The sequence below is a fragment of the Eschrichtius robustus genome, chromosome 16 (assembly GCF_028021215.1).
Source record: "Eschrichtius robustus isolate mEscRob2 chromosome 16, mEscRob2.pri, whole genome shotgun sequence".
Classification (NCBI taxonomy): Eukaryota; Metazoa; Chordata; class Mammalia; order Artiodactyla; family Eschrichtiidae; genus Eschrichtius; species Eschrichtius robustus.
Genome location: NC_090839.1, coordinates 61,786,591 through 61,798,506, shown reverse-complemented (window position 1 = coordinate 61,798,506; position 11,916 = coordinate 61,786,591). Strand labels below are relative to the sequence as shown.

General features: G+C 60.5%; 1 protein-coding gene across 3 annotated transcripts; it reads left to right on the top strand.

The window, feature by feature from the left end:
* Positions 1 to 1,090: 1,090 nt before the first annotated feature.
* On the top strand, positions 1,091 to 11,703 carry CARHSP1 (calcium regulated heat stable protein 1). 3 transcript variants are annotated; one of them, XM_068566061.1, is made up of 4 exons: positions 1,091 to 1,163; positions 8,674 to 8,838; positions 9,506 to 9,628; positions 11,326 to 11,703. In XM_068566061.1, exons 2-4 carry the CDS (start codon positions 8,681 to 8,683, stop codon positions 11,486 to 11,488), a joined length of 444 nt encoding a protein of 147 aa, XP_068422162.1. In that variant the 5' UTR covers positions 1,091 to 1,163; positions 8,674 to 8,680; the 3' UTR covers positions 11,489 to 11,703. The 3 variants fall into 3 exon arrangements, with proteins under 3 accessions (XP_068422162.1, XP_068422163.1, XP_068422164.1); XM_068566062.1 differs by lacking the exon at positions 1,091 to 1,163 and adding an exon at positions 1,583 to 1,603; XM_068566063.1 differs by lacking the exon at positions 1,091 to 1,163 and adding an exon at positions 2,956 to 3,032.
* Positions 11,704 to 11,916: the final 213 nt, after the last annotated feature.

The window sequence follows — 11,916 nt, the reverse complement described above, 5'->3', positions numbered from 1 at the left end:
CATGCCTGGTTCTTTCTCCGGGGACCCCTAACCTATCTGCATACAAGAGCAGGCAGAGCTGGTGGGTTCCAGGAGGGACCCCCGTTCCACTCCCACTCCTGGACCCTGTTGTCCCAGGACAGTTACAGGATCCCTCCCCCCTTCCCGCCCCTCAACTACCAGCCTGAGCCTGGGTCCAGGGCTGGGTTCCCTTTCAAAGGCTGCTCCCAACTTGCTGTGTGTGAGGGGGTGGGTCACCTCTCGTGCCTCACTTTCCTCTCCTATGAGAGTACGAAATTAATTTAAAAAAAAAAGAAAAAAGGGGGTGGGTGGGATGAATTGGGAGATTGGGACTGACATATATACACTACTGATACTATGTATAAAATAGATAACTAATGAGAACCTATTGCATAGCACAGGGAACTCTACTCAATGCTCTGTGGTGACCTAAATGGGAAGGAAATCCAAAAAAGAGGGGATATATGTATACGTATAGCTGATTCGCTTTCCTGGACAGTAGAAACTAACACAACATTGTAAAGCAACTATACTCCAATAAAAATTAATTAAAAAAAAAAGATGAGAGTAGGGTCATTTACCTGCAGACACAGAGGACTCAAGGAGGGAGTGGAAATTAAGAGCAAAACAAACAAAAAGAACGAAATCAACAGATTTCCCTCGTTTTTTTGTTATTTCTTTCTTTGCATTTTTTTGGTTTTCTTTTCCTCCCTTCGGCCGCTCTCTTCATTCCTTCTTGTCATTCCTAGATCTCTTTCTTCGCGCTAAAAAGGAGGTGCCCCGGGGCCGTCCGGATTCTGGAGCTAAGGTCAGGTGGGGGACCTGACCCGACGCCGTTGGCTAGGGGAGGGACCTGCTCGGGCGCGAAGACCAGACTCCCTCCCTTTTCAGGGGAGTTTTCTGGCCGAGCTGCGGCACAGGCGCGAGACCGCGTACTCCCAAGGCCACGCGCCCGGCGATCCCGCCAGTCGCGCGCGAGGACACAAAGATCCCGCCGGGGCTGTGCTCCCGCCCGCCCCGCCCCTGCTCCAGACCGCAGTCCCATTGGCTGAGAGCCCCTGGGGGCGGGGGCGCGGCGAGCCCGCCCCGCGAACCACGCCCCCTCCCCAGCTCTGTTCCCGCAGTTCGAGCAGAGCAGCTGGCTGAGCGGAGTGGGTCGCCAGGTAGGGAGCTTCTCCGGGGAACCCAGGAGGGGTGTGGTGGGGTGTCCCCGCCCCGAGGGCGGCCCAGGAACCTCCGGGATGGGACCTCGGCCTCTTCTGCCGCCGCTGCCTCCTTTCACCCCCGCCTCTGCAGGGTCTTCCAGCTCGCCGGCAGAGGGCCCCGGGCTGGGTCTCTCTAGGCCCCTAGGAAATGCCCGGGCCGCCTTGGCCTATTCGGGGAGCGCGGGTTACTCATCTCCCTCGGGAGAATGGTGGGTGTGGCAGCAGCTGGAGGGATGTGGGGCGGACGTCGGGTTGCATTTCCCGCCTGGCCACCTGTTTTCTTCGGGCGGAAAAAAACCTCGCCTCCTCCTCGTCCCGCCCCCGCCCGCCCTCCCCGCCGCCTTACCACCCTCCCCCTGCTTTCGCCTGTGGGCTGGAGCAGGATGGGGTGACTCGCGGTGCGCTGGGGCGAGGCGCGGCGGGGGTGGGGGGCGCCGCTCGGGGAGGTGGAGGCAGCCGCCAGCCAGGCCTGGTCGCGCCAGCTGTGGGCTCAGTGGTGGGACCTCGGCCGGGCTTGGCGGGGAGGTGGGCTGGGGGTATCCTGGCGCCGGGCGATTGGCCGCGTCTGGGGAGGAGGAGCCGCCTGGCGCTCGCTCGGTGTGTTTGCGTCTGGATGGGGGGCCCCCGAGGCCTTGCCGAGAAACTTCTCCCGCGCCCACAGGCTCCCTCCGCGACAGCCTCACTGGCAGCCCAAGTTTGCAGGCCGGAAATGAAACGGTTTTTTGTTTTGTATTGATTTCTAACAAGGAAGCCCCTGGTCCCCACGGCTTATCTGGGGTTGGAGTGGATGTGTGTATTGGGGGTGGGGGACAGGAGATCAGCCCCTCCAGGCACGATCTCCGTTCCCACAGGCGGGGGTATCTCACTGCAAAATAGGAGGCTTCTCTGAGCCTCCGTCTCCCCATCCGTAGACTGGGGATGTAACTTTTCCTATCATAACGGGGTGAGTGAGAATAAAAGGAGATGGCTGACCCAGTGCGGGGAGGAACGTTAGCTACTGTTAACATTTTTTACTGGCTTTTTGCGTATTTCTTGGTCTCTTCACTCCCTCATTGGAGGAGTCTTGCCCCTCCAATGCGTTCGCCACCCTGAACCCAGGGAGAACTTGTAAAAACAGGTTCAGATCAACCCCCGGCCTAAAATCGTCCACTGATGCCCCCATTGTCGGTCAAGTCTCAAACTTTTCAACAGAGCTTTCTATTATCTTCCCCCGAGACCCTCCCAGCCTCTTTCTGCCTCCCGTCCTCCCTCCCCCTGGGCCTTTGCCCCTGCAGGTCCCAGGAAAAACTTCCCCACTCCGCCTTTAGGACTCGAAGCAGCCGCCGCCGCCTCGGGGCCACGGGCCTCCTCCAAGCCCCCTCTGTGCTCGCCTTCCCCGGGCGGACTTGATGACCGCGGTTCTCAAAGCTGCCGTGTTTGTCACTCCCTCCCCCCACTCCCGACCCCAGCTGGCGCAGGAGCCCCAGCAGAGCAGGAACTGGGGCCTGTAGCGCCGCCCGGCCCAGCCCGGAGTAGATGCTCGCAATGAGCTGAGCCAGGCCCAGCGCCGGGCTCTGGGTCCTGGGCGGGGACGAGGGTGGGTCTTTGTCTCACCGAGTGGCAAAGTCAGGGCATTTGGTTTGTGTCTCATCAGCAGGGACAGGAATGGGAGGGATTATTCTAGATGGCCCCAGGCCTGACAGTTCTACCTTTAGCGGCTCCACCATTGTTTCCGGGCCTTTGTATCAGGCACCCCCTGCACAACATCCTCCGCACGACGTCTGCCGGGCTGGGAGGCTGCACCAGGACTGTCCCATTTGACAGATGGGGAAACTGAGGCAGGGAGCGGTGAGGTCGCTTGCCAGGGGTCACAGAGGGAGTGGAGTGCAGAGTTAGGCCTGAGACTCAGGTCTGACCGAAGCCCTGGGAGAATGGAGGCGAGGATGGAATACAGGAAGGCTGGAAGTGGGGGTGATGCGGTGCGGAGTCGGCCCCTAGTTACGAACAAGGGCTTGGGCTCCTCCCAGGAGGGCTGCCCAGGCTGGGAGCCGGCGGGCGCAGGGTCCTGGGTGGGGCGGGCCGGTTCGGGAGCGCTAACGGGGGGCAGTGCTGGAGGGGCGCCTTTGCTTCCCGGTAGCTGGCCCTCGGGTTTCCGGCCTCTTCGCAGCACTCTGGGGCGGCCGAGCAGTTCCCGGCCGGGCTTGCCGCCCCCCCTCCCCCCCTCCCCGGACGCGGGCATCGCGGGCTGCACCCTCCGCGCCGAGTTTGTATTTCTCCCTGCTGCTGGCGCTGCAGGCTCCTGCCAGGCCGCCCCGCCCTCGCGCCCCCTCCACTCGATTCCCCACTTCCCCCCACTCCGCTCCCTCCCCCCTGACTCCCCGCCCCACCCCTTGGCCTCGGCCCTCTCTGAATCCCCGCCCCTTGAGTCCCCGCCCCCTCCCTTTCCCCCTCCCCTCTATCCTCGCTCTATTCCCCCTCTGCCTCGCCAGAGCCCCACTCTCCCGCGAACAATGGAGGGGAATGTGGCCCAAGCCCGCCTCGGGCTCCTCATGGGCCTCCCCTGCTTCCTGGGACCCCACTGTCCAGTCTCCGCTGACTCACCCGGCCCCTCGGTCCACGTGCCCTTGGTTCTGCGGGGCTGGGGCTTAGCTGGGCTGGAGGCCGAGAAGGGAAGGGAGGCGTCTCTACTGCGTCAGCTTACAGACGAGGAACCTGGGTGTACTAAGGTGACTTTGTGACTCACCTAGAGCCCCCCCCCCCCAAAAAAAAATTTCCCTTCCACCCTCTTATGCTGGTTGAGAGGTGCGCAAGGCCGATAACCCGGTAGGTAACCCGCACTACTCTTTTGTGTGTACTGCTCTGTGTGGGTTGACCAGCATCTACCTTGCTGGGGGGAACTCCTTAGAAATGCAGAATCTGGGACTCTACCCCCATCTTCAGAATCTACGAGTCGGTTGGTTCTCCAGTGTCCTGTCCTGTTCCCTTCATGCGGGCTAGTAGTCATCCCCACCTGCCAGCAGTGGCCTGGCCCCGGGGCTGGGAGGTGTCTGAACATGGTGCCCAGCCCTGGCCTCCCCCATCCAGAAACCCATGGAAGGCTCGACACCCCATTTTTCAGAGTAGGCTTGGAGAGATCTGGCTTTGCTGAGAACCATGCTGAGAATGAAGCTCCCAACTTGAACTCAGCTCTTTCCCCTCCATCTCCCTGCCCTCAAGGGTCTGAAAGCTACCAAGAATGGAGCCTTGTGGAACGAACTGCAAACTCCTTCTCACTGAAGTGTAAATGACTGATAGCACTGCCAAGGATCCCCTCCCTGGTGTCAGCAACTGGCTACTTGGCTCAAGACAGACGATTGGTGGGGTTTGAGGCCGAGAGGGCAGGAGAGGAGGGGGTTAGCAGGGGCTCTGCAGGATTGGGTCTCCAGTCCCTTGATATGTGGGTGGGTGGAAGAGGGGTCAGGAAGACCAGAGCCTGGTGCCCAGCTGAACTCTCTGAACCTTCCAGGAAGACGTGCAGGGCCTGTGGAAAATTCCCAGGCTATTTTGGGCTGAGGCCCCCTTCCTGCCCTTTCCCAGGGTAAAGGCCCTGCTGGTGCCGGGGGTGGGGTGGCCTCGCCCCGTCCACTGGTGTGCACACACAGGCAGTGACAGGTGTGCATCCACGTGTGCACCTGGCTTCAGACACACACATGTGCGCACACACACCACACACGTGAACAGAGCCAAACACGCCCATACAATCCTGTGCACACACAGCCATACGCATATATGCACATGCACACACACAGGTGTGTGCACACAGCTCAGCAGCTGTGGCATGCCTTGGGCATGACATTCCGTCTGAGTTTGCTGCAGGCCTGAGGCCCATCCCAGGTCTGGCCTAGAGCCTCCTAGCAGCCTGAGCCTCAGTTGCCTGTTTGCAAGTGCCCTGCAGCTGTAGGGAGTTGAGGGGGTCCGGGAAGGGGGCTAGTGGCAGCGGGTGGGCCCTGCCTCCTCCAGGGTCAGCTCCAAGGCTCCCCTGGTGTTGCTGGGAGAGCAGTTGCTGGTTGGAAGCACCGACTGCTGCACACCCCCCATCTGTGTGTTGGGGGGCAGCAGCGGGCCTCAGAGCTGGCTCCTGGGCTACTGGCTCCCCCCTCCCCCAGCTGTTTTCCTTACAGCTGGACTTTAACCCAGGCCTCCCCACACAGAGGCCATTCACTCCTTCTCCCTGCCCCCTCCCCCATGCCGCTCCCCCTCCCCACGCAGGCCCCTGGGGGTGGGCTGGCTCTTGTCCAGGCCTGCTCCAGCTGCCCCAGCTGCTTTCAGCTTGGATGGCCCAGGGGAGGCGGGCAGGGTGGTGGTTAAGGCTCCTGCGTCTCCCAGGCCGGCACTTCCCTTCCCGTCCCCGCTCCGGGAGGCTCTGGTGCCCCCCATGCCTCAGTTTCTCCCACTGCCAGGTGCGCATGCGTGGAGCCCTCTGCTGCTGCTCGACTGTGCAAGGCACCGAGCACACAAGTAACACATGAACTCCAGCAGGGGCTTCGGGTCCTAATGCTGCTTAAGACCCTGCTCTGTCCCAGCCCCAGTGCAGGGCCCTAGGACGTGGGGGGACTCCATGCTGCCTTCAGGTTGCTCCCCGCTCAAGACGGTGGGCTTCCATCAGCATCTCTGCAGGACTGGGTATACTAGTGGGGTCAAAGGAGCTGGGGTGGAGAGAGAAGGGAGGCCCCAGTTTGGGCCTGCTTCATTAACCCAGGGGGAGGTAGGCCTGGCAGGGGACATGGGGACAGTCAGACAGACATGGGTGTGAAGAATGAAGACACATGGGGATGATGGTGATGCCCTCCTACCCACCGTGTCTCTCACCTCTCACCCGTCCTCCCCCAGTGCCCCCCCACCCCTAGTCTCCTTGCTGGCCTTCCATCACACCTGCCCTTGCCAACCTCAGGGCCTTTGCACAGGCTGTTTTCCCACACCTGGAAGAGCCTCCCTCTGTTTTGTAAATGGTCCACTCTTTCTTACTGTCTGGGACCCAGCCTGCACCCTCATTAGAGTGGCACCCCAACCCTGCTGCTTTTTCTTTTCTTTTTTTTTTTTTTTTAATGTGGGATCTTCCCGGACCAGGGCTCGAACCCGTGTCCCCTGCATTAGCAGGTGGATTCTTAACCACTGCGCCACCAGGGAAGCCCTCTGCTGCTTTTTATGTCCCTCTATGTATTTTCTTATCAGCCCTTTCAGCAGTCTGTAATGATTATTTATTTTTTGGCCACACCACACGGCTTGTGGGATCTCAGTTCCCCTACCAGGGATTGAACCTGGGCCTTGGCAATGAAAGCCTGGAATCCTAACCACTAGGCCACCAGGGAACCAACCACCTGTAATGATTTTGTTTATATATTTATTGATCTGTTTCTTCTCTGGCTCCAAATTCAGCCCCGTGTCTGTAGTGCCACGAACAGGGCCTGACACCGGGCACGTATTTGTTGAATGACTTTATGATGACAGTTATAACAACAATCGTAGCTGACACTTAATGCTCACTTGTTCTGGGCGGAGAGTATGCAGAGTGCCTAACGTGTATTATTTCATTTCAACTTCGTGACAATGGTGTGAAGTCAGAACTATTAAAATCCCCATTTTCCTCATGCAGAAACCAAGGTCCAGAGAGGTTAAGTAACTTGCCCAAGATCACACAGCCGGCAGGGTGGGATTTGAAGTCAGATGTGCCTGACACCAGGGGAAAGAGGGAGATTGTGGGTGCGGGGGAGGGCACTTCCCCGCCTCACCCTGGTGTCACCAGGATGCAGTGGTCCCACCTGCTGTCCTGGGCGGGGCTTTCCATTCTCTGGGCCAGCCCCCTTCCCAGAACCCCAGGCATTGAACATTCTAGGACTCTATGACCTGTACTGGTGGGTCATGCTGGAGCCCTGACCCCCGGCCAAGGAGCCGGGGCCTTTCTGGGGTGGCTGCGGCTGCAGCTGAGAAAAGGGTCAGGAGGTAGCTATGTCACTTCCCCTGGGAAGCCAGCTGGCCCTCTCCCCTCCCAGCCAGAGGGAGGGAGTCCTGAAAGGGGAGGGTGAGGGACTGCGGGGGACTGTGGGGACAATGTGGAGGGAGAGGTTTCCTCCTCTGGGGGTAGGAGGTGGCCCTTTCCCTGGAGGATGCAGTTTGAAAACTGGTGCCCTGGGGCTGCGTAGTTACTATAGACCAGGGTCGCAGGGGCAGGGCTGGTGGGCTGGAGGCTCCAGGCTGTCAGAGGTGCTAATTTTTTCAAGCTAGTTGGAAACCTAGATTTGGGGGCAAACTCCTGGGATGTGTAAAAGATAGCTCATATTTTAAATTTGAAAACCCCGTGTGAGCCACACAGAACCCAGCAGGGCTGCCCTGTGAACGGGGGTGAAGCCTGAGTCAGGCTCCTCCCCCGTCCTGGGGCCACAGGGCCGGCTCTGCTCCACCTTGGGTCCCCATCCCCCTCCCTGAGCACGTGCTGAGTGACGCCCACCCAGCTGCCCCACTGTGCAGATGGGAATATTGATCCCAGAGAGGGGAAAGGACTCAGCCAAGGTCCTTTGGCTCCTGGGCTTTGCTCTTTCCTCGTGGCCTTGAGGCAAGGCCGCCAGTGTGTTGGGTACAGCGGCCACGTGCGGCTCTTGACACGGTTGCCAGAGCGAGGCAGGGACTATGGAGTCTTTTCCCTCCATCTCCACCTGGGTCTGCCCCCGGCCTCTGATGCACGTTAGGGGTCATGGAGGGAATTCGATTTCTTAGCAGCAGTCGGAGACTCGGGCTGTGTGGAAATTAACGTTAAGGCCTGGATCTGAGTAAGGGGCCTGGTGGAGATGCTGCCTTTGAAATGCCCCTGCCCCTCAGGGTCCCACGCACTTACCTGCCGGGCCTCCCTCTCCTGGATGCAGGCCTGACTTGGGGTCTGAGCCTTCTTTGGTTTGTGTCCCGGAGTTTCCTGGAGGAACACTTGAGTGTTGGTCCCTTTTTTGCCTCTGCCTTCCCCACAGCGTCCGGCACTTAGCCGGGGCCAGGAAATGTTTGATGAGTGGCTGGAGTCCTCATCTAGGTGGTTGGCATTGAAGCATCCCCGCCCGCCCTGCCTGCCTGCCTGCCTGCCTGCCTGCTCCCGCCCTCCCTCCTTTCCTTCCTTTCACAGGGATTTACCACGCCTGGCCCAGCGTGTGCCAGGGTCTGTGCTGGGCACTGGGAACACAGAGGGGGCCAATGGTGTCCTTGTCAGTGATGTGACCTGGCATTTCCGTACAGAGCAGTGATAGCGGGAGGCCCACGGCAGCTGCAGGAGCCCAGATCAGGCGCCTGCCCCGGCTGGCGTGAGCTGGGCGTGTCTCTGGAGCAGGTGACCTCCACGCTGAGTGAGCCTGGAGCCTGCATTCCACAGTCAGAAGAATGAGTCTCAGATGGCAGACGCTGGGGTGGGGAGGCAGCCGGGGGGCCCCTCCTCGCAAGGCGTGAGCCCCTGAGCGCCCCTGTCCCTCTCCAGGTCCGCCATGTCATCTGAGCCTCCTCCCCCATCGCAGCACCCCACCCACCAGTCCTCGGCCGGGCTGCTGGATACCCAAGAGGCCCGAGATCGCTCACCGTCCCCGCTTCGGGGCAACGTGGTCCCGAGCCCACTGCCCACTCGCCGGACAAGGACCTTCTCAGCGTGAGTGTCAGGCTTCCTGAGACAGGTCGCCTGCGGGGTCCAGAGAGCCTCATGTCCCTGTCTGTCAGATGGGAGACTCGGGGGTGGGAAAGGGCTGATGGTGAGAAACTGGGCAGGCGCCTCGTAAACTCTGTACGGCGCTGCTCCAGGCCCACTTGAGGCTGTCACGAGCCGGGGGCAAGGATTGGGGATGGCCAGGGGTGGGAAATCGCTGGGGTCTTAAGTCATCAGGCTTTAACGACACACAGGCCTCTTCCCCCGTGAGCCCTTGACTTCATCGGCTGCAAAAGAGGGACAGTAGCAGGGTGGCCGCGGTGCCGCAGGGGACCCACACGGTGCCTGGGAGATGCAGAGCTCAGGCCAACGAGTGGAGGCTGCTGCTAATAGCCTTCGGGGGGAGGGCTGCTCAGAGAGCTTTTAGAGGGGGACACTGAGGCCTGAGAAAACTGCCAGCGTCATTCAGAGAGTCACTGTCACCAGGGTCTCTGTGAATGGCTCCCAGAGTCGTGCAGTGCACAACCTGCACAGCTGTACGTGGTGGCCCTGGCCAGCACTCCCTGGGGCACAGCGTGGGTGGGGACTGGGATAAGCTGGGTGTGCCCGGGAAGCCGGGGGCTGTTCTGGAGGGCTGGCGGGGGCCCCTCACGCTTTCCCCTCTCTCTGGCAGGACGGTGCGGGCTTCACAGGGCCCTGTCTACAAAGGAGTCTGCAAATGCTTCTGTCGGTCCAAGGGCCACGGCTTCATCACCCCGGCCGACGGCGGCCCTGACATCTTCCTGCACATCTCCGAGTGAGTCAGCGGCCGGTCTGGGTGGGCTGGGTCTGGGGTGGGTGCTGCCGTGGCCCCGAGGAGGCAGGGAGAGCGTGTGACTCTGCTGGGCGCCGGCCATGATGATGGTTGTGCAGCCAGGCGTGTGTGACTCTGCTTGTGATCTGTGTGCAACAGTGTTCAGCGGTGGGGTCGTGAGCCCGTGGTGGTGGTGGCGGTGTGTCAGAGGCTGCAGGCGACCGCGTGTGCGCGTGTGTGAGTTGAGAACCGCTTGGGGTGGGTCTGAGTGCCCGTGTGGGTCTGGCGGGTGGGGAGGGGCGTCCCTGTGAGTCTGGGGAGCTGTGTTTCGCCTGGCGGCTGGGTTCCTGCACTTCCTCGGGGGAAGCAGCCTGGCGAGGTGGGGGGCTGCCTGCGCTCTGCTCCAGGAAGGAAGTTTGGGGCTGGACCCTTTCTCCTGCCACTTGCTCACTGACGTCCTTCCTGCCTGAGTGTCTGGAAACCCTGGGGCGGGCGGTGGGGGGGACCCAGGGTGGAGCCCACACGTCCTTGGCCTTGGGGCTGGAAGGCATCCAGCAGCCTGTGCTTCACTTCTGGTCTTCTAAGCAGCCTGCAGATCTGTGGGGACCCGATTGGCACCCTGACCCGCACCCCAACCCTTGACCTCGGCTGCAGCCCCACAACTTTCCGTCTGTGGCAGGCAAAGTCCTTACCCCACACAGCAGACCTGACGATACATAGAAACCATGTTTTTGAAATTAGGATCCTGTTGCACATGTCTGCTGGGATGGGAGAGTTATCCCTTCTGACCCTCCCCCAACGTTCTTACACGCCGGGTCTTCAATAGACCCCCGGTACAGCGTAGACCTGAGGATGACACTAGAGCAATGCCTTCCACGTGTGTATGAATCATACGTGGATGTAGACATGTATTTCCACGTTGCCTCTCTCCAGAAAGGATTTGTAGTGGTTGACAAGGATACACACAGTGCACCAAAAAAATTAGAAAGGAAAGCATGGGGTTGGGGGGCAGATAAGAAAGATGGGGATACTCTGATGCCTAGTTCCACTGCTAGAAGTGGGCTACACGTTCATTCCTGAGCTTCCTGGTGGCCAAATCAAAGAGGGCAGCACCATCTGCGATGTTATTCTTCAGTCAAGGCAAACCAGTTCCGGGGGAGCTGGCTGGTCTTGGTGCTCAGGATCTGAAGGGGATTTTCCTCCTGGGGTTTCATCAAGGGGGCATCAAGCCGGGCACCTCCCTATCACGGGTGAGACGGTGACTCATGTCCCATAGAAAGTAAGGGAAAAGGACTTTCTGGAAAGCTCACTGGGGTTCTGAGGAGTTGAACAGCAGAGGGGTAGCCTGGTTTCTGGGACTCCTGGATGGGGCAGGGGGTCGGGGTGCTGCTCAGGAAACCCTCACCCGGGCCATCCCCCAACTCGGGCTCAGACTGCCTTTCCCCGCTCTTCCCTCCATCAGGCCCACGGTGCCCTCGTTTAACGTGCAATGTGAGCACCCCCAGGGGGTGGGGCTCCATCTCTGTCTCAGCAACCGAGGTCCCAGGGAAGGAGCTGATTGGGTCTGGGGCTCCTCAGCCACGACCAGAGGGCCATGGTGGTGCCCCCTGGTGGCAGGGCAGGGTGGCAGTTCCTCTGCGAGGGCTGGTGTCCTGGCTTCTCTGAGTGCCGGCCCTGAGTGCTCTCTCCCCGCCCCACAGCGTGGAGGGGGAGTACGTCCCCGTGGAAGGCGATGAGGTCACCTATAAGATGTGCTCCATCCCGCCCAAGAACGAGAAGCTGCAGGCCGTGGAGGTGGTCATCACCCACCTGGCGCCGGGCACCAAGCACGAGACCTGGTCCGGCCACATCATCAGCTCCTAGGAGAGGCCAGAGGCGCCCCTTCCCCAGGGCTTGGGGGAGACTCTGGGGTCGGAGGCAGGACCAAACTGGAGAGGACATTCTACCGCTTGAGATGGGGCTTCAAGGGGGGAGTGTGGTCCCTTTCAAGTGTCTCCTGAAGGAAGGGGTGTGCAGTGCTCTCGGCCACCAGCACAGCCTCTCACCATCTGAAACGCATTAAAAGCATTGACAAAGGAGAGGCGCCCACTAGTGGCTGAGTGGAGGGTCTGTCCGAGCCCCACCCGGGACTGGGTCGGGTGGTCTTCCCCAGCCCACAGCCCCTCATCCCTGGAGGAAGGCTCAAAATCCCCAGATCTGGCCCTCTGGGTAGTGACATGGACCCTGCGTGTTTTCCCGGGAGGAATTCCCGCCCAGGCGGCCCCCTTGTGTCTCTCCTCGGCCCTGGGCAG